The 19931-nt window shown below is 47.6% G+C and overlaps 1 protein-coding gene across 10 annotated transcripts in view; it reads left to right on the top strand.

The window, feature by feature from the left end:
- The window catches only part of DGKG (diacylglycerol kinase gamma), a 210109-nt gene that overhangs the window by 126100 nt on the left and 64078 nt on the right, over positions 1-19931 (top strand). For all 10 annotated transcript variants that reach the window (XR_013828564.1, XR_013828565.1, XM_079923090.1 and 7 more), the window contains one exon: positions 18419-18509. Coding sequence is in view for 8 of the 10 variants with exons in the window: in XM_079923090.1 (XP_079779216.1) it covers positions 18419-18509 (91 nt within the window). In the remaining 2 variants the exon portion in view is untranslated. The remainder of the gene's footprint in view (positions 1-18418; positions 18510-19931) is intronic.

The following is a 19931-nucleotide window of genomic DNA, read 5'->3' as shown; positions in this document are numbered from 1 at the left end:
CTCACTGTTGTGGCCTCTCCCGTTGCGGAGCACAGGCTCCAGACGCGCAGGCCCAGCGGCCATGGCTCACAGGCCCAGCCGCTCTGCGGCATGTGGGATCTTCCTGGACTGGGGCACGAACCCGTGTCTCCTGCATCGGCAGGTGGACTCTCAATCACTGCGCCACCAGGGAAGCCCATCTACAAGGTTTTTGACACATTTTTTCCTACTTTGATTTTTCCTCTTCTATAAGTCATCATTTTGGCACCAAACTCTCTCTACCTCGTTCACAAGCTTGCTCACTCAGAGCAGGGTCTGAACCCTTTGGGGATCCACTGACTTAAAACCAGAAGGGTGGTGCTGGCACATGCCCTCATTCAGCCAGAACGTATTGAGCATCTATTCTGTTAGCATGATGCTGGGGCCAAGAGGAAAGATGGATGACCACAGGCCCTACTTGCCGAAGTCCTTGGGCCTACTTGGGAAGATGAGCATATATAGAGGCTCTTAGCAACTGTATTCGTTTCCTAAGGTTGCCGTGACAAATTACCACTAACTGGGTAGCTTAAAACAACAGAAATTTCTCTCTCACAGTTCTGGAGGCTAGAAGTCTGAAATCAAGATGTCGGCAGGGTTGGTTCCTTCCCAGGCTCTGAGGGAGAATCTGTTCCATGCCTCTTCGCTTGCTTCTGGTGGTTGCCAGGAATTCTTGGCATTCCTGGACTTGTAGCTGCATCACTCCAATCTCTGCCTCTGTCTTCACATGGCTTTCTCCCTCTGTGTTTCTGTGTCTCTCTGTCCAAATTTCCCTCCTCTTATAAGGGCATCAGTCATTGGATTTGGCCCACTCTAATCCAGTATGGCCTCCTCTTAACTTGATGACATCCGCAAAGACCCTATTTCCAAATAAGGTCACATGCTGAGGCACTGGGGGTTAGGACTTCAACAGATCTTCTTGGGGAACACAACTTAACTCCCAATACCAACCCTCCCTCAAACCCTCACAAAGGATGGAAAAACCATATAATATGGTGAGCTTTGTGTTAACAAGGGGACATGAATAATGAATGGGAGCACCTAACTGAGAAAGTGGGATGAGACTACAGAAAGAAGGTTACATTTGAGCGTGAGCTTGAGAGAGAATGGGGACTCATGAGGACAGGAACTGGGTGTGTGCTAGGAGGAGGGAAGCAGGCTGGGCCAAGGGCAGAAGTGTGAGAAGACGGGAACACAAGAGGAAAGGAGGGTGGCTCTGAGGTGAGGTGGAAGGCAGCTACAGCAGGGTCTCGGTGCTCTGCACAGGAGTTTGCACTTTATCCTGTAGGTGAGCGGGTAGATGGTGAGGTAGGGAGTCAGCAAATGCTTTTTGAAAATATCAGCGTTGAAAGTATCAATGAAGGAATAAATTATTCTTCCAAGTATTTCCAGAGCCAAAATGTCAGGGTTCCTGAAACACGGGGACCTTTATATACTGAGCCTTGCTGAAGGGTTAGGATAGTGCGGGCTGTTAAATCAGACAGAGACCCAGGGAGAGAGGAGGAGAGGTAACCCCAGGGGGAAACGGAAAGAAGAGGATAGAAATAAGGGGAACCAGCTCTGCTAACCTGGGGGAGTTAGTACGTATCAGTGCCAGAAAATCTATGGAAACCAACCAACTTTCGTACAAACTCTGAACCTTGATGCACGCTGTTTGCTTGTGGAAGTAGAAATCCATTTTGAAAAAAAAGTCCGTAAGTCATTCTCTCTTTTCTGCCCCCACAATTTCAGATTCTCTCATGCAGAAGTTGACTTAGGTGGCTTTTAAACTTAGCAGAATGTGTTTTTTTGTTTGTTTGTTTTTAGCTCCAGAGAAAAGAATATCAGATCTTATTCACCCTCTATTGTACTTTACTAATTAAAACGTTGGAGAATTACTGTCCTTTTGTATAGGGGCATTTCTGTGATACAGAGTCCATCTTTGTATTTAGAGCTGATGTGATCAGCATATTCATTCCAATATATTTTCCTTAAACTCTTCATACTTGCGCATGTTTTATTAAAAGGAGTTTGGAAGAGTAATAGATACTCTCAAGAAAGATTCAAGTGATTAATTCCTCATTTAAATCAACATCTGCTAAAGAAAATTTTACTGCATTCATTATTTGGCCAAAGGAAATTCTGAATTCATCTTCTTGCTATACTTATTAGGAAACTCAGTAACTCTCTTTAGTGAAATAAGTGAATTATCTCTCAAGAAACCCTGAGCAAATGGCTTTCCAACTCCATATCTCAGGCTATGTCACCCTTATGTGAAATGTAGATGCTAATCCCTCACGAGTTAGTCACTGCTCTGATTCTTAATTTTCTGGCGCGTAAATGGAAATTACAATGATCTCACAAGATGCTTATGAGAATTAGAGGAGATAAATAAATGGATTTGAAATGTTTCAGGTGCTGGTATGATGCTATTCGTTATACAGGAATTTGTCAGGAGAACATGCAGCAGTATATATATGAGTACACGGCAGAATCTCTCACTTAAATGCATAGTGCTGTGATTCTTACCTATAATAACAACATATAGAATCTTAGCTTTGGACTGGATTTTAGGTTTTAACCCCCTTCCCAGTATAAGCATCCCTTCTACAAACATCACTCTGAGAAAGGTCTTCAGAGCTCTGCTTTGAAGATTACAGATCTCTACTTTGAAGATTGTAGGAGTGGTGGGGGGCTTTTTAATTTGTTTTTTGTTTTTTTTGCCTTACCACTTCACATTTTACTAAGAAAGCCTTTTCCCGATCTTCTAATGCTCTTCAATGAACGAGGGGCTCTCCTCGTTCCAAGAGTGTTCTTATAGCCTCAAGTTGCCAAAGTATCAGGGACTTAACATAATTGCTGAATATTCATGTTTATTGAACCTACACTTAGGTTGAAATTCCTCACTGTCTAGTAACAAGATGTTTTCTATTCTGTTGAACGAAGAGTCCCTTTAATCTTGAAAGTGGACCGTTTTGGAGAGCATTCCAAAGTGCCAATCAAGACAAGTACCTTACCTTGCCTTTGAACTCAATGAGCTGAAAGTGTGTCTGTAATCTCCAGCTTTGGGTTACCGTAGGGCAAGAGGTGGTAGGAATGTCATGGATAAATTAAAACCCCAAACTGTTAGTTTCAGTGAAACTTTTATTGGAACCGCCAACACAGAGCATTCTAGTTAATCAGGTTCTCCCTTGTGTCTTCTGTCCCACCTCGTCCCTGAACTTGGGTAGGGAGAGGGATGGAGGCTGCTTATAATCAGGGTTTCTGCAAACACGTGCAGGGTTGGGGGTGAGGATAATACAACAGGATGCCCTCCAGCTTGAGCTGATGGCCTGGTTCATGATTTGTACTTATAATCGTGTTCCCCACCCAGCTGGAGATGAGTGTACTACAGAAAAATTAAATGACCAACAGTAAGTCGATGGGTTAGAAAAGAAGAAGAGATCTGGGGACTGGATAACTTGTCCCTTAATTATCAAGACTTAATAGTATAATGTTAACATTCATAATAACCATCCATGTGTGCAAAGTGGGAAATTCAGGGGCAAGGTAAACATGAACTTAAGCTACTTCTGCAGTAGTTAAAGGACAAGTTCGTTACTTGGTGTTCCATGATTGCTGAATAGTTGATAACTTACCAGGTTATACCTGATTTATAAACATAGAACAACTGAAAAAAAATTTCCCCCGAAAATGTGGGCTTGGGTTGATATTTCATTTCTGTGCACATGATCTTTACAAATACCAACAGCTTCAACTCTTACTGTCCTGCAGCTGGTCAGACCTTCAAACCAGACACATATTAGGACTCATAACCAAAGGTACCAGAGCACAGATGGAAAGGATCAGATTGGGAAGGAAGTGGGAGAGACACTTTTGAGGCAGCTTTTAGGAAGATTCCCAGGAGGAAACTACAGAGGTCTATATGAGGGGTCACAAATCCAAATGTCAGCAGAGACAGGCAGTTAATGTAAATGAGGGAAATGGGAGGAAATAAAGCTTTAAGGAGTGGTGGTAACTCTGGCAAAGTGGAGAGCACATACCCTGTGTAGTGGGAGCAGCCAGTACTCAGCTCTGGTCAATTGTTGCCAGGTTGGAAAGCAACCCAGTGTTAACAGATCTGATTTCTCAAGAGAGGCTGGGCTCCAGGTGTTTATGTAAAATATCTTCCAATTTTAAAAACCACTGTGCAAGTCAAACACCTTTCCAAGCCTCAGAAGATCTGTAGGCCTCCAAGTTGTCACACTGATGCCCAGGAAATATAAACTCAGGGATATGATGGGGGCCAATTACTTTTTTTCTCTTTTTTGCTCCACCATGGTCACAAATTATTGGTGTTGCAAATGTAAACTGGTCTCCTACCGAAGGAGAGAATGAATAGGCTTGAGGAAACCTAAGAGGTCAGTGTCTTTGCATTGATGAAGGGTTCTTAGACATCCTAAAAGAAATGATCCAGAAAGAAAAGGCACTCAGAAGGTCAAAGAGAACATACAGCAGAATCAGAGTCTGATTAATAAGTAGATATAACATAGAAATAAAGAGAGAAGGCCCAGTCCCTTTTGGGGAGAAAAAAAATTAAAGTATGAGATTGTACCCAAAGGAGATAGATTTGGACCTTCTGGAGAAGGGAAAGTAGAACAGCTAACAGGATCATCATGAGGTTTGATGAGCGCCTATGGGAGTCACTATCAGGTTGTCTTCTTCAAGCAGTTAGCATTGGTTAGAGTGCATCCCACGGGATGTTAAAAGGAGAGGCACAGGAAGACAGGGGAGCTCAGTCATGGGAAAATTCAAAGTTAAATCTATTTCTTTTCTGTATGATAATGTAGAGCCTTTAGTATATGTAGATTCTAACCTATTGAGACCATGCAAGAGCAGGATAAATTATTTAGTCTCCCAAATTTAGTTGACCACAGAATCCCCATACCCCAGAGCATCTTGTGAGACCAATATTTTGCTGAATTCACGTTAGTGAAAACCCCTGCATTAAAGACAAAAAGGAGTGAACATGCTCAAATAACCCATAGACTATTTCTCCCTTCTGGCCATGGGTGTGGGAACAAGTCACTCATCGGAGGAATCCTGGTTAGTATCTCAGGTGACTCTGGTATCTTGGGTAGGAAACTAAGGGACATGGTGCCGAGGTGATGCTCTAGTCTCTTCCTCAGCCGTTAGTCAAGATTTTTGAGGAAACAGGCATGCGTGTGTGGGGAACACGGGCTGCTCTGGAACTGAGCTGAGAACGCCTGTTCCTCGGGACCGTGGATTTGGACGCTGGGCCCCTTGGCAAGGAATTGGGAGCTTGTCACATAAACCAAGAAAAATATTTTTGGCCGGAGACTTGAAGACTAAACAGGAGAGCTTTAAAATGAGATTTAAAGGGGATAAAGTAGAATGCTCAGATGAAACTCTAAAATCACAACCCACAGAAGGGCAGCAGGTGTGAGCTAGAAATAAGAGGCCTGGCAAAGGGGGTGCTAAGCAGTTCTCCGAGGGACTGGCAGTGGGGTCATATCCACAGTGGGGACACGTTTGCCAACTGCACAGCGAGGGGGCAAAGTGAACAGGGGAGACAAGCATGACCTCCGAGACAGCAGAGATGTGGTGGGTAGAACACACAGAAAGGCCTGGGTTCAGAACGCCATGCTAGGTCAGGGTGACAAGTTCACATGATCACAGTCACTGAAACAGGTGTTAGGAGTGTGTACATAAGTAGAAGAAGTCACAGACGTCAGAGTGGAAGCAAAGCCGAGAGCATACGGATGAGATTTTCAAAAGGGCGAAAAAGAAAGGATTTTGCTGGCGGTGTATACTGCAGTCTTCTCAGGCAGAGGGAGGCTCTGGCTGATGCTTTCCTATTTAAGATTTTTTCTAAGCAGCACAGGAAGAAGATGGAATAAAGATGGGAAGAGGGTATTTGTTCAGGTATCTGCCCCATCAAATGAATTGTTGACTTGCCTTGCTAACAATTTCATGATTTAAAAGGTAGAGGGAGCAAGGAGGGAACTGCCTTACTCTGTATTTAATTCTGACCAGGAAGCATCCAACTGGCTCATGGTGTGGAAGGCACAGGAAACTTCGGAGAAAGTAACCAGATCATCATGCAGTTTTATGAAAGCCAAAGGAAGAAATACGATGCATACTTAAGTCGTGCCCTTTCCTCCCCTTCCTACCTCTTCTGCTTCTTACTTCCCTCTGGCACCTCCAGTCCCAGTCTATTCAGAACTCCAGCCCAGATTTCAGGGTGGCCACCAGGGATTTTAGGGTGGAAGAGTCCCCATGTTTCTTTTCCAGGAAGTTGAGGAAAGCAAATATTCTCCAATCCAAATTCAGCAGGAAAGACGTGCCGTTTGTGTTTCAAGTTGGGACTCAGAATCCATGAGGCCACAAAGCCAGTTTTATACGTGGCAGTGGAGTTCTGTTGCTTCATTATTTGAGTGTATGTCAGAGGACCCACGTATACATTCTCAACTGATATTCCCAACAACCCCTGCAAGGTAGGGAATATCATACCAATTCAAAGATGAAGAAACTAAGGAAAAGAGACTAAATGAGTTGCCCCAGGCCACATAGCAAGTAAGTGACTGACCTGGGGCTGGAACCCAGGCCTTTCTGGCTTCTAACCAGGGCTTTTTCAGCTCTACCAAGCTGTCTCCAAAACTAGACATCGGATACCTAACAGGCTAATTGCCTTTGGTCGTTACTCTGAGAACCCAATCTCAACATAACATTGTTTCTATGGGAAAATGTGCTCCGAGTGACAAACAACTGGCTTAAGCATGGAACTTTTGTAACCTGACCTGTCACAAGTGGGGCAGCGCCTCGAGCTCAGAAAGGCCGGTCGTGGGAGGGAGAGACATTCAGCCAGCACCCCTCAGACACCACGATACCACTCGAGGCCAGTTGCGCATTCGCCAAGAAGCAGCAGCCTCAGACGCATCTGCAAACTAACCACATAGCACCCACCACAGAAGACAGGTGTGAGGACCACGTGAGGGGACCCTTTGGTTCCTAAAGGAGCCAGTGCAGGTCCAGCACAAAATAGACACTGGATAAGTGGGGACTGAGGGATTCCCAACAGCTGGGGGTGAGCTGGATTGGAGGGCATGGAGAGGGAGGGGAAGCTCTGCCGTCTGTCTCGGAGCCTCCCTGGGAATGCTGGTAGGTGAATTACGGTAGGGTGAGGGTGTGGACCTGCTTTGGGGGCTTGCCTCCTACTCCCCCAGACAGTTCTTCCGTTTCTAACCTTGGTTGGTCAGGACCCAGGAAGTGGCCTTCCTCAGCAAGAGCTTCTGAGGGCTTCCTCAGCCTAGACCTTCTCCAGGTGTTCAGGGCTATGTTCTAACCAGCCGTCCTCCCCACTCGGCCCTAACCGTCCCCTCCTGCCTTCGGATAGCAGCTTCCTGGGCCGATGGATGTGTGAGTGCTGGCAAAGCGTAGCTGGGAATCAAAAACTGTACAACAGCTAAGCAGTCGTTACAGAACCTTAGAGACCCCACACGCATCTGCCTCTGCCCCTTTCCCTCCGGGAGCAGGATTGCTTTTGGTCCCCGTATTCGATTTTGCTGTCTGCAAACTGCGAGCGAGCTTATTCAGAGCCCCGTAGCCTCAGCCAAATGGGCCTGAAGGGGATTTTCATTCCACAAATAAATCTTCAAAGGGAGAAAGGATTGCTAAAAACAGCCAAACTCGGTGAGATTTTTATTTTATTTTTATTTTTACGTTTTTGGATGGGGGAAGGTAACTGTTTTCTCTTGGCAAGGACGGATACTGACTGCAAGACACTCTAGACACTCAGGCCCTCAGGAGAGGAAAACCCTAGCTGCCTCACCAGCTGTCTCTCCTGAGGGTCGCCCCCAAAGTGGCAGGACCATGCGGTGGCATTCCCATCACTGTGGCGGTTCTCATGTCGGGCTTCGGAGAGACCCCGGGGCCTCAGAGCATCAGAGGCCATGAGTGTGCTCGGTACCCGTGGATGGAGAGCCTGAGAGAAGCCTCCCTGTTTGGGCCTGGGTGTGTGCCTGCACACACGTGTGTCCCCGGGTGCTGCCCTGGGGGAGGATCCGGTTTCAGACTTTGGCTGGCTTCGTGCTGGAGTCCTGCCCTTAGCAGGAGATACTGTCGGGTGCTGGGCAGAATTCGGGAGCACCGACCAAAGGAGACTCTGTCCCTAGTCCACGGAAACAAACTGTCTTGTGTGCAGGTGAAGGGTCACTGCTCAGAGGGAGCAGATTCTCTGCAGCTTAGAATTACCCTTGAAGCGGGTAGAGAGACTGCTGTGGATGAGGCCAGTGGGTTTGGCCCTTTGTTACTCTGGGGCAACAGTGGAGACTGGAGACCAATAGGGAGACCCAGACTGCACGCTCTGTGGGGAAAAGCACCGTGGGGTCCTGAGCAACAAGCCGGCCAACCTCGAGCTGGAGCTCGTGGCCTTCCCGTGGCCTGAGCAGTAGATGTGATCAAAGCCAGCCCACAGGCAGGCATGAGAATGGCCGCAGCTTTGCAGTCACCAGCTCTTGTGGCTTTGGCTGACCTTTCCACTTCTCTCAGATGCCTTTGGGGCATAGCCGGAGGAGGGGCGGGGGGAGTGGAAACGTAAGGGATAAGGATGGGAAGCTGGGAGCTGGGGTTCGAATTCCAGCCACTGCATCCTCGAGGACTGGCCTCAGTTTCCTCATCTGTACCCTGAGAAGGCTGCTACGGTTCAGAAAGGAAGTACCATCCGGAGCTGGTATGGAGTGACGGTTCCGCATGTGCCCAGATACTGTCCGATAGTGCACTATTTTTATTTATTCTTCACCGCCAGCCCCCACCATGGGTGCCATACTGAATAAGATTTCTGTCAGCCGTAAGGCTGTTCTAAGTAATCATTCATTTTCCATCTTTATGAATCAACAATATCCATTTGCCATTCAATCAGTTCCTCTGGTTGCCAAGAGTAACCGATGTAATTGATTTTATTCCATTTCACATCACAAAACACTTTAACCCACTAGTTAGTCTGTGCAGTCTTTGTTATGAGTAAATGCCCAAGTACTATTACATATTATGAAATGCTGACAGCAACTCATGGACTCCTTCCATACTTTGGAATATTCCTTGCAACCTGTGATCTCCTGGCTGGGAACCCCTGGACCCCAAAGTTCCCTTAAGTGCAAACACTCTGTCATCTGTGATTTTGCAGGTAGCTTTTCACACATGAAAATGACTTCAGAAGTGTCTTCATAGGTTATTAAGAGGATTCGATCTATATACTATAAAATACATGCTAGGCGGGTTTCTCCCTCCTTTCTTGATCTTTTCATTTTCTTTAGACCCTTCTTGAGCTCTCCCCTCTTTCTTGTTCCCCATACCTCTGCCCACCCCCTCCTGGACTCTGGTCTCCAGTCCTCCCGTCCATTCACCACCCTAGATTTTTCTGAGCGCCATGAACACCAGTCTTGTCCCTAGTATGGAAAAAAGCCAGGGAATACCTCGCCCCTTGAGCTGAGCCAAGACAAATCTGTTGGCAAGAACAGCGGGCACAGGAGTCACCCTCAGAGAACAGAAACAGCTATTTATAAAGCCTGCTTCCTGACTGCTGGGGGCTCACGCTCCCTTGTACCAGAGGGGTCACCACCTCCTCTTGGAAGAGCCCCTGCCATCCACAGCTCTGTGCCTGCCGGTCACCGCGTGCCATTCCAGTGAACAGTGAGAGCAGGGGACAGCATGCAGGGTGGATTCGATGTGGTGACAAGCTCTCTGATGGGCCAGGGCAGCTGGGTGTGCAGGTAACACAGATGGCCTCTGCAGCACCTGTGAGGTGACAGTCACTGGTCCCTTACAGGACTGGACATCCTGGCCTTAGAACTAAGCCTACCTACCTTGGCTTTTATTTTTCTTTTTGAAACCTTTGTTTTGTTTTTTTTTTTTTGCTGTTGTTGTTTTGCGGTACGCGGGCCTCTCACTGTTGTGGCCTCTCCTGTTGCGGAGCACAGACTCCGGACGCGCCAGCTCAGCAGCCACGGCTCACGGGCCCAGCTGCTTCGCGGCATGTGGGATCTTCCCAGACCGGGGCACGAACCCGTGTCCCCTGCATCGGCAGGCGGACTCTCAACCACTGCGCCACCAGGGAAGCCCGAAACCTTTGATCTAAACTTTAGTTAACACAATTACTAAACATCCAAAAGCACTTGGGATTCAAATAATGTAAAATGTTAACAGATAAAGTAGTCTCGGTATTATTACTAACAGTCGTCATTCAGCTCAAGTTGCATTTGCCCTTCCTGTGTTGCTATCATACCTGTCTGGTTGTGCTAGATTACTATTTCCCTTAATAACCTGGCACCAGTCTACTATCTTTAGTAGTCATAGCAATACCACCACCAGTAACCCAGCAAACCCATGGTATTAAGTGAGATCATTTGTTTTTGTTTTTTAGTTGAGATGAACCTTATGAAAATGTACACCTAGTGTACTGAAGTAGCCTGTTGGCCAGGCACAGTTCTCCCTGGATGTGTGGGTTTTGGCCTGTACAGTGTTCTTTTAAAGAGTTGAACTGGTTGCCAACTCTAATAATCAGGCGATTTTACGTAAAAACACATTTCTGGCATCTCTGTAAAAAATGGCAGCCCTGGCAATACTTGGGCCCACACTTCTACACGGCACTGGTTGTGGTGCACGTGGGCCCTCCGACCCTGCCCTGTATCCCGTTATCTCAAGTTGTTCACGGAGCTTGGAGAAACCGCAGAAATCCATCGTTCCGAGCCCTTCATTGTAGGATGAGGAAACTGAGTCTGGGAGTCCCCAAGTAACTCTTGTGGTATCACATTCTAGTGTGTATGAGAACTGGGGCTGGAGGGGAGTCTCCTGCCCACTGGCCCAGCATGGCCCCCATATCATTCGACTCCCTCAACACAACACAGAGCACGATCATGTGGGCAGCGTCTGCTTCACTGGGCTGAGAGAGGCCTAACTGACTGTTCGAGTCATGACCCACTCAGGGAACCTGATTATCAAAGTCCAAACCACAAAGAGGAATACCTTCACTTCAAGGGCTCCTATTTCTAGAAATAGCTCTAGTGTCTTCTTTGTAGCCTTCTACGTCCAAAGAAATGTTTTCATGTTTCGATGACTTCAAAAGTCTCCTGCCCTTAAAACTTCCTAGATTATCAGAAAAGGGCCGCCAGAAGCTCATTGCCTTTGCTGGTGAAAATGCCCAGCAGCTAGCTTCGTTTTTCTTGTGGACATCCTTGAAGACAGGCTATTCATAGGCTGTCAGGATGGTGACTGAATCCAGCCCTAAATTGCTGACAAATATAAAAGAACATTTTTAATTTGTCTCATTTTCCCCTCATCTGTCAAATGAAAAGATTCAACTACTAATCAATATTATTTTCTTAGAAAGCAGAGGGAAATTAAGAAAGCCCAGAAATAGAATCAACCCATGGTGTCACTACTGCTGTTTGCCGCTCCTCCATGTGACTGAGAGTCCCTTGGAGCCCAGATAAGGGGCTTCTGCCTCAAGAACAGGTTCACCGGGGTAGTTTAGAGCCTGACAGTGAACCTAGGAGTTTCGTGGACCTGGAAACCAGCCTCAGGACAACTGGTTAAGGATTAGTCATCTCCAGCTGAAAGGTGATTATGAGAAGGAAAGAAATGGTGGGCCAAAAAAAACTCAGGAAGAGGGATGCAGAAAAAGCAGTCCAGAAGTCATTAAAACATTGTTAGTTTTATTTTCTTCAAAAAATATTGGCTGCCTGGGATAGACCCGCACACTGCTCCTGTCCCTACCCCTGCAGCCTTTGGGGAACGAGTCTCCCAGTGAGTGTGTCTCCTAGCAACAAGATAGAACAGTGAGGGAGCGCTTCCCACGTGTTAAACACCTGCTTGGTGCTTCGCATTTGCCACGTGAGCTTCACAACTCTGCTGGGTAGAAAATAATATGCCCGTTTTGTAGAAGAAGAAATGAAGGGTCAAAGAACTGAAATAACTTGTCTAACCAGGAAGTGGCAGAGCCAGGCAGGAACACTAGCCTCACGGATTCCAAATGCCATGTTCCTGTACAACTGAAAATGAAACAGACAGAAACCAGTGCCCCATGCAGCAGCAGCAAACCTCCGGCAAGGGCTAAGGGGAAAGTGGCGGGGGAGACATCTTCAAAAGACAAGAGGAACGCTGGCAGTCAGGCCATCTACTTAGCAGGAAGAGTGGGGGCTTTGTCAAATTATAGGGTATCACATGCCTGTTGGCTTTTACCAAAGGCTTTGGAAAGGTGCTGGTGCTGGTAGAGGGAAAAGGGGAAAGGGAAAAGAGAAGATGAGGCAGAGGTGAATTTGCTTCAACCTGTGAATTTCTTATTTGTATCAAGCGTACCTACTCATAGGATTCTTCCAAGAATGGAAAGAGATAATATATGTAAAATATTTATCAGAGTGCAAAACCAAAAGCCCAAAGCCTCCCTGATGAGAGGCTTTCTCTACTTCCAGATCAACAAATAACCTGTTGATTATATGCTATACCAATCTGCTCTGCCAGTGTAGACAGAACCAAAGAATCCAGATTACTGCTCTCTGGTGTCTCGGTACGCAATGACAGTAGGCTGGGAGCTTGCCTTCCTTCCTGTTTTCAGAGCAGCTGAGAAACCTTGAGGGAACCCGGCCTCAGATAGGCCTGCCAGTGAAGTCCTTGGCGACAACCTCCCAACATATACAAAGAGAGGGTCTGTCTTGTCTTCTCGGTGTCACTTGGCCTGAAGGCAGCCTCCACCTGAGGGCCCACCATTAGTGGGCCTCAATCATGCAGGGTTCTGGGGGCCATCTCCACCTGATCAACCTTTATCCCAAGAGGAGTCTCCTCCTTCTTCTGCCCCTACCCCCATGGCCCCAGTCTTTGTACTTTCAACCATTTTAGTGGCCAGGACAGAGGCAACCAAAGTAATCCCCCTCTATATTATCTAATATAAGGCTAGCGGCAATTTTTCTGAGAAACAAGATATGTGACCTTCATTAGGAAGCTAGTACTTTGATTATTGACAGGCCATCGGTGACATTCAATCAACAAACTTTTAATGTGTATAGGGGATGAGGGCCTATAGACCAAGAGCTGTTCTAGATGATTTTACATGTCTCATTCAGTATTTATAACATTCTGTGAATTAGGTATTTACCCATTTTATGAGTAAGGAGGCTCAGAAAAGTAAAAAAAAAAATGCTCAAAGTTATACAACCCATAAAGGGCAGAGTCAGAATTTGAAGGCAGGGCTCCTCGATTCCATCGTGGGATCTTTGCATTAGGCCACACTACCCTCTCTTGTTATGAGTGGCCAAAATTGGCCGGCGTTGAAGCTGAAGTTGGAGGTACCCAAGGAACAATTTAGGTTTGTCTCCCAGCTTTCCCTGTTTCACTCTGTGTAGGAGATGGTGCAAGGGCACTGCCTCTGCCTCATTTCTGGGTGAGCAGAGAGAATGAAAGGTGCAGGGTGTCCTGGGAGCATCTGGCTTTTCTAGGGATCCATTCTGGTCTCCCTGACTTTCTGAGACTGTGTAGATTCAAGACCAGGAGGTTCCTGTGACAAATCCAATCGAAACTCCTCTAGAACCTCCCTGGCCACTGGGACCTGGGGGAGGGGGGTGGGGGGCGACACACACTCTTCATCAGACAGCATTTCCTAGTGCACGGTGCAGCCACTAACGCCCCAGGCCCACACCTGCATCCATTTCACAGCCTCGTGAAGGACAACCAGGGCAGCCTAGGCAGTGCAGTAGGAGCACACACCACCACACCACACAACATGCAAAAGCATGACAAGATACCGTGGCAGGGGAGCAAAGCACAGGCTCTGGGGTCCTACAGTCAGGGTTGGGTGCCCCCTCCGCACTTATCTGCTCTGCAACGTTAGGCAACTTACTTCTCCCCCAAGTCTTCCCTGACTTGCAGTGATAGTACCTACTTCATAGGGCTCTTCAGGGAATCGAAAGTGATAGTATTCGTGAAATGTTTAGCAGAGTGCAAAACCAAAGAACCATAGCAATAGAATGTATTTACTTCTAACGAAAATGTGCCCGAATTAAAAGAGGAGAAATAAAAGCTGTCAGATTTTGTCTTTGTTTTTTTTTTTTTTTTTTTGGCCGTGCCGTGCGGCATGCGGGGATCTTAGTTCCCCGACCAGGGATCGAACCCATGCCCCCTGCACTGGGAGCGTGGAGTCTTAACCACTGGACCGCCAGGGAAGTCCCAAAAGCTGTCAGATTTTGAACACATAGTTCCCTGTGGGGCAGAGGTTAGCATCTTGGGGAAGCTATTAAAAGTATGTAAACTCTGTGAGGCAGAGATCTTGCCTGTCTTACTCATCACTTATCTCCAGGCCTTTATGCAGTGCCTGTTCCATAGTATGGCTCAATAGATGATGTATGGACGGGTGAATGGATGGATGAATGAATGTGTGGGTGGGTGGATGGATGGATAGATGGACAGATGAGCCACAACACAAAAGTGCTGTCCTTCAGTTACAAAGAGGACTGCCACTGGAGAATTGATCTCCTGTGCCACTCTCTCAGGGAACAGCACCTGCCAGCAATCATGCCACCTAAGACAAAAACTTGGGTGTCACTTTGACTTCTTTCTTACTCACTCCTTACAACAAACCAGCCCTGTCAGTTCCACCTCCTGTATTTTAGCTTGTGAATCCCTTCTCTTCTCCTGAGCCCTACTGTCACTACCTTTGTTCAGGTCCTTCCCAATTCTCTCCTGGGTTTCTCCTGAGTTTCTACACCACCTAAAAACCATTCTCCAGGCCCGCAGTCTGTACCCACCCCTTGCAGTCCACTCTCCAGACTTGGGACAGAGTGATCTTTAAAAAGCACAAGTCTGTTCAGGTCACTACTGCCACCCCCTATCACCACCCCCACTTAAGGATGGTCCATGACACACTACAGACTTTAAGATAAAGCTCAAACACCTACACATGGCATCCCAGCTTTTATAATCTTGCTCCTATCTGCCCTTCCAGCCTTATCTGGCCAATCCACCCCTCCTTGAGTTCCAGATCCCCTCTAGCAGGTCTATGCTCTCTCTTACCCTGTGCCATTGCTTGGGCTTTTCCCTCTGCCTAGAATGTTCTTCCTCCACCTTCCCTATTCCTTTCCACATCCTTCGGAACTCATCATCCACCTAGGATGAGTGGTGGTCCCACTAAGAATTGGATGTCCCTCCTCCTAGGTGGTCCCAGTGCTTAGCACACGACCCTATGATCTGTTTCCTTGGCTGCCCTTCCCAGGTGTCTGGCCCGTGGAGTGCTGTGTTTTGTTCTCCATTGCACCTAGTACACCCCATCTAGTCCTGGCACAACGAATATTTCTTGAATCGATAACTACTTTGTCTCACACCAAACGTGCACTTTCTCAAAAGCGTATTTGCAATCAGCATCACGTCTTGGACAATTATGTGACCAGTCAAGATAATTAACCAGGGATTAGGGTGTGGTCTGTGACTCTGGAAAAAATCTATTAGATTAGACATGTTGGGAACATGTATTTTTAACCAAAAGTCAAGACACATGATCTGACAAATATGATCACATATTTTTCTGTCCCAGAAAAATTTGAATGTATAATGTCTACGGCTACCCAACCTGATCTGTCATTTAACCTTATTATGTTATCCAAACATGCCAACTCAAAAGACATTGAAATTATAACTGATAAGTAAGTAGCTGACAGTTTTGGTGAGTTTATCATGCAGCAAGCATTATGGGAAGTGCTCTGCAGTCATCCCATTTAATCTTCTCAACTACCCCTTGAAGCGGATCTTTTTATTATCTCCACTTTACAGATCAGGAAACTGAGGCTTAGGTTACACAGCCAGCAATGGACACTTAACCAGCAATGGAATAGCAGTCTGTTTGATCCTCTCAGTCATTCTGTGATACTGACCTAACCATGACCTCTTAACCTTATTAGATCATCAGAAGAGCCACTTCTGGGCAAAAATAGCTTGTGGCTTCTGGAAATGTTATTAAAACTCTAAATCTCCTGGCAATAACTTTCAAAAGTCATGATTCAGACCAGCAGTGATATTTCAAGTGGAATCATGATGCGGGTCTCCTGGCTGCAGAGATGCCTTCACTGCTGCAGAGGCATCCTCAACCTTGACAATCTGTGTTTTTCCTGTTACTGGGTCTTTTGCCATCACTGTCTATTGAAAGGCACTGACCCTCATTCTGTCCTCCCCGAGGAATCTTCTCTTTCAGGGTTAATTGGTCTGTCCTCTTCCTTGGGTGTCATTTCACTGGGATCTAGAGCAATGTTTCTCAAAGTCCTGACAGCTGACCACCTGCATAATGATCACCTGGGCACTCATAAAAATGCGTATTCCTGGGCCCCGCCCCACAGCTCTCACACAGAATCTCTACAAATTGGACCCCAGGAACTAGCATTTTAATCACATTCGCCAAGTGATTCTTACGAATACTAATGTCTCAGAACCACAAATGTAGTCTCCAGATCCTCACAGCTCCAAGTGTGATCCCTGGACCAGCGTTAGCAGCTTATTAGAAAACAAGGAATTCTTATGCCCAAATCCTGAATGACTGAATCAGAATTTGCATTTCAATGAAATCCCCAGGTAGTTTGTATTCACATTACTGTGCATACAGAGAACTAGTGATCGGAGCAGTGTTCCCTATGCATATCGTGGCAGGCACAGAAAACAAAAGCATTTGTTTGGCATTTCTGTCACACAGAAGAGAATGCCAGCTGTGGCATGGGGAGGGTGGTGCTCAGCCTGCCCCAGACCCCAACCTGGCCACTCTGAAGGCTGAGGAGATTGGTATCTCAGGCGTACCTGTGCCGCAGCACGCTGGTTGAGAAGCAGTGGTCTACTTAAAGCACACCCAGTCCTTCTAACTTTCTTCATGAGCATAACTCCATAAATCTTGCTTATTCTTTTTTTTTTTTTTTTTTTTTTTTTTTTTTTTTTTTTTTTTGCGGTACGCGGGCCTCTCACTGTTGTGGCCTCTCCCGTTGCGGAGCACAGGCTCCGGTTGCGCAAGCTCAGCGGCCATGGCTCACGGGCCCAGCCACCCCGCGGCATGTGGGATCTTCCCGGACCGGGGCACAAACCCGTGTCCCCTGCATCAGCAGGCGGACTCTCAACCACTGTGCCACCAGGGAAGCCCTGCTTATTCTTATTTCCTTCATCATTTATCATTTCTCCTGCATACCAAGAGTCAGAAATCTTCCCAACTAGGTCTTAGAACTAGGTCTTAGAAATCTTCACGCAATGGGAGGGCACAGTCTCATCTTCAAGTTCTAGGTGGACTCTTTGAGAAATGTAGAGAGAAAAGTTTTGTCTGTTATTCTAAACAGTATGACCTAAGGAATACTAGGAAGAAATAAGAGCCTTCTTCCCTTTGAAGAATGCTCCTTTCCTCTTAGTCCACAGATCTGAGGATGGAGGATCCGCAACACGCAGAGCGGCATCCTCTCTCCTGAAGAGTGTGCCAAGAAGAATGTGATTCTTTTAAATCCTTCCTCAGCAGAATCTGCCAGCTTATGAACTGGACAGTGTCCCTTCTCTTAGCCAGCCCCTGATAAGGGGATGACAGTTGGCATGGAAGGAATGGAATACCTTCAGAAACACTTCCTGGTGAGACCATCTGATCAGAACGACCAAGTGTCAGGACACACCATCTGACTTCGCAAAGCTCCCGGCTGCGTGGGAACCCCGTTGTGTTTCTTTTTTTCCCCCAATAAGGAAAATGTTGAAAATTTTTAAAGTTCAAAATAGTGAGCTCTTACTTTGAAGCAAATAGAACAAGGATTGTCATAGCCTAAGCAAACACAGTTGAGAAAGAAGTGGGGGGAACTACTGCTAGCAAACAACTCGCGTTTTTTCTTCTCTTTCCACCTTGCCTGCAAATCTGTGTCCAGTTCTCTCCACTCTGCTTCTCCCATTCAAAGCACAGGCAAAGCAGCACACATTTTAGCTGGTTTAATGTTGGGCTGTTCCCCCTCTGTCCTGAGAGTGTACATCCCTCAAGTCTCAAAGGGCTGTCTGATCGTCCCTTTGTACCCCAGCTATTGAAGTTCCTCTGCGTTAGTAGTAGAAAGGACAGTGACCAGAGCATGCTGTCCCTTGCCGCCTCTGGTTGACTTTCATGGAACTCCTCCCTTGATCCAGATACAGAGGCAAAGCAGGCCTTTCTCCTTCTCTGACCAGGAAGTTCACAGATCTGTTGGCAGTTCACCCAGAGTAGCCGTGATGTCTAAGAAATAAATGGGTTTTTCTCTAAGTTCATAGCAAGAACGGTTGGTTAAAAATGTTCCATCCCTGATCCAATTAACAAGTACTGAAAACATAAGACCGGGGACACCGACAGCAGAGCTGTGGTACACGGCCATTTCAAACACAGAACACTGAGTCATCTTTCTGCTTCGTGGTCCAGGATGAAGAACAAGCTGTGGTACTTTGAATTCGGCACCTCAGAGACCTTCGCAGCCACCTGCAAGAAACTCCACGACCACATAGAGTTGGAGGTGAGTTCCCAAGGCTTGCTGGACCTTGGTTCTGCTCCTGGACTGTTACGCACCCTCAGGACATGTCCTGGAGCGTCCTCAAGAGGTGATCCCAAGTGTAGTCCATTGTACATCCATCCTGTTCCCAACACATCCACGGCCTCACTCCCAGGAGGCTCCAGTCATGGGGCCTGCCTTTCTCGGCCCGTCCAGACCTAGAGGCCCAGTGGACTCAGGGCCGCAGTCCTTCCGGCCCTCAGCCCTCTCCCCACTGTGGCCTTGAAATTTCCCCTTTTCCGAGAGGTGAAGGCAGGTGCTGCCCACGCAGGGAGAGGAGCTGCTGTGAGGGTAGAGGCAATGTCCCAAGCCTGGTAAAAGTCTGGGAGCTGATGGCCACAGGGCTGAGGGGTCTGGGGGTTGAGGCCGGAGGTGGCCAGACATCCCCCAGCTCGCCCGCCGCTGCTTTCAAGGAGCTGACTCACGGGCACCCAGGGCTGGCTTCATGGGCATGCAGCCTGCACAGTCGCTCAGAAGGACCCTTGGTTTAATGCTCTTCTGACACTGTCTTGAAATTCTTGATGATTTTTTAGCAAAGGGCCCTGTATTTGCATTTTGAACCAGGCCCCTCAAATTACACAGCTGACCCCACTGGTGCACTCGTGTTTTCCTCACTGGGCTGGCACTTGGAGCAGCCTGACTCAGACACTTAGCTTGTCAGCTTCCCTTCCCGGCGGAAGCTGCCCACTTCCCACCTCTCACACCGCATCTGCTGGACTGCTCTCGTGAGGTCTTGTCACTTCTATGAAAAGGTCTGCTTGGTCTCTGGCCACCTGAAAGCCCAAACTTCTCTGCAAACCTGCTGCGGGACCTCAGGCCCATCGGGTCCCTTGCCCATAGTTCTCAGTTTACCAACCCGCACCCCCGCCACCAACCCCTTCCCATGGGATCCAGGCCTGTAGTCTTGTTTTCACTTGAGAAGAACAAGTGAAAGGCCGTCAGAGAATTCAGCCAGGATGGGCTCCTCCCGGCCCATGGGCTTTGTCCCTAAGCCTGCAGTAGCAGTCAAGGGGGTCCCGGGCATCCCTTGGGGGAGGAGCCCTTCGCCTGAAGCAGTATGGGAAAGCCCTGCCACTCCCTGCAGAAGGGAGCCTGCATTCCCAGGGAGTTTTCACAAACAAAACACAAAGCCAGAGATTCTGTGCTTCTCTTTGACTCATCTGCCTGTCTCTCCCCAGCGGTTGCCGGGTTACCAACCCCAGGGTGGGAGGCGCCGCCCCAGCTAATCCCCTGAACTTTTAGCCAGCTCAGTCAGAGGGCAGAGAGGCCCAGGAGCCGGGGGCACATGTCCCCAGGTGGTACCACCTCCACCGGGGAAAGGCTGAGGAGCCCGCTGTGCCCGCTGTCGTCTATGGATACGTAAATCCACAGCCAGGGAGCTGCAGG

Source organism: Stenella coeruleoalba (assembly GCF_951394435.1).
Source record: "Stenella coeruleoalba genome assembly, chromosome: 5".
Taxonomy (NCBI): Eukaryota; Metazoa; Chordata; class Mammalia; order Artiodactyla; family Delphinidae; genus Stenella; species Stenella coeruleoalba.
Note: the sequence above shows the minus strand (reverse complement) of the source record. Positions and strands in the feature narration are given on the sequence as shown.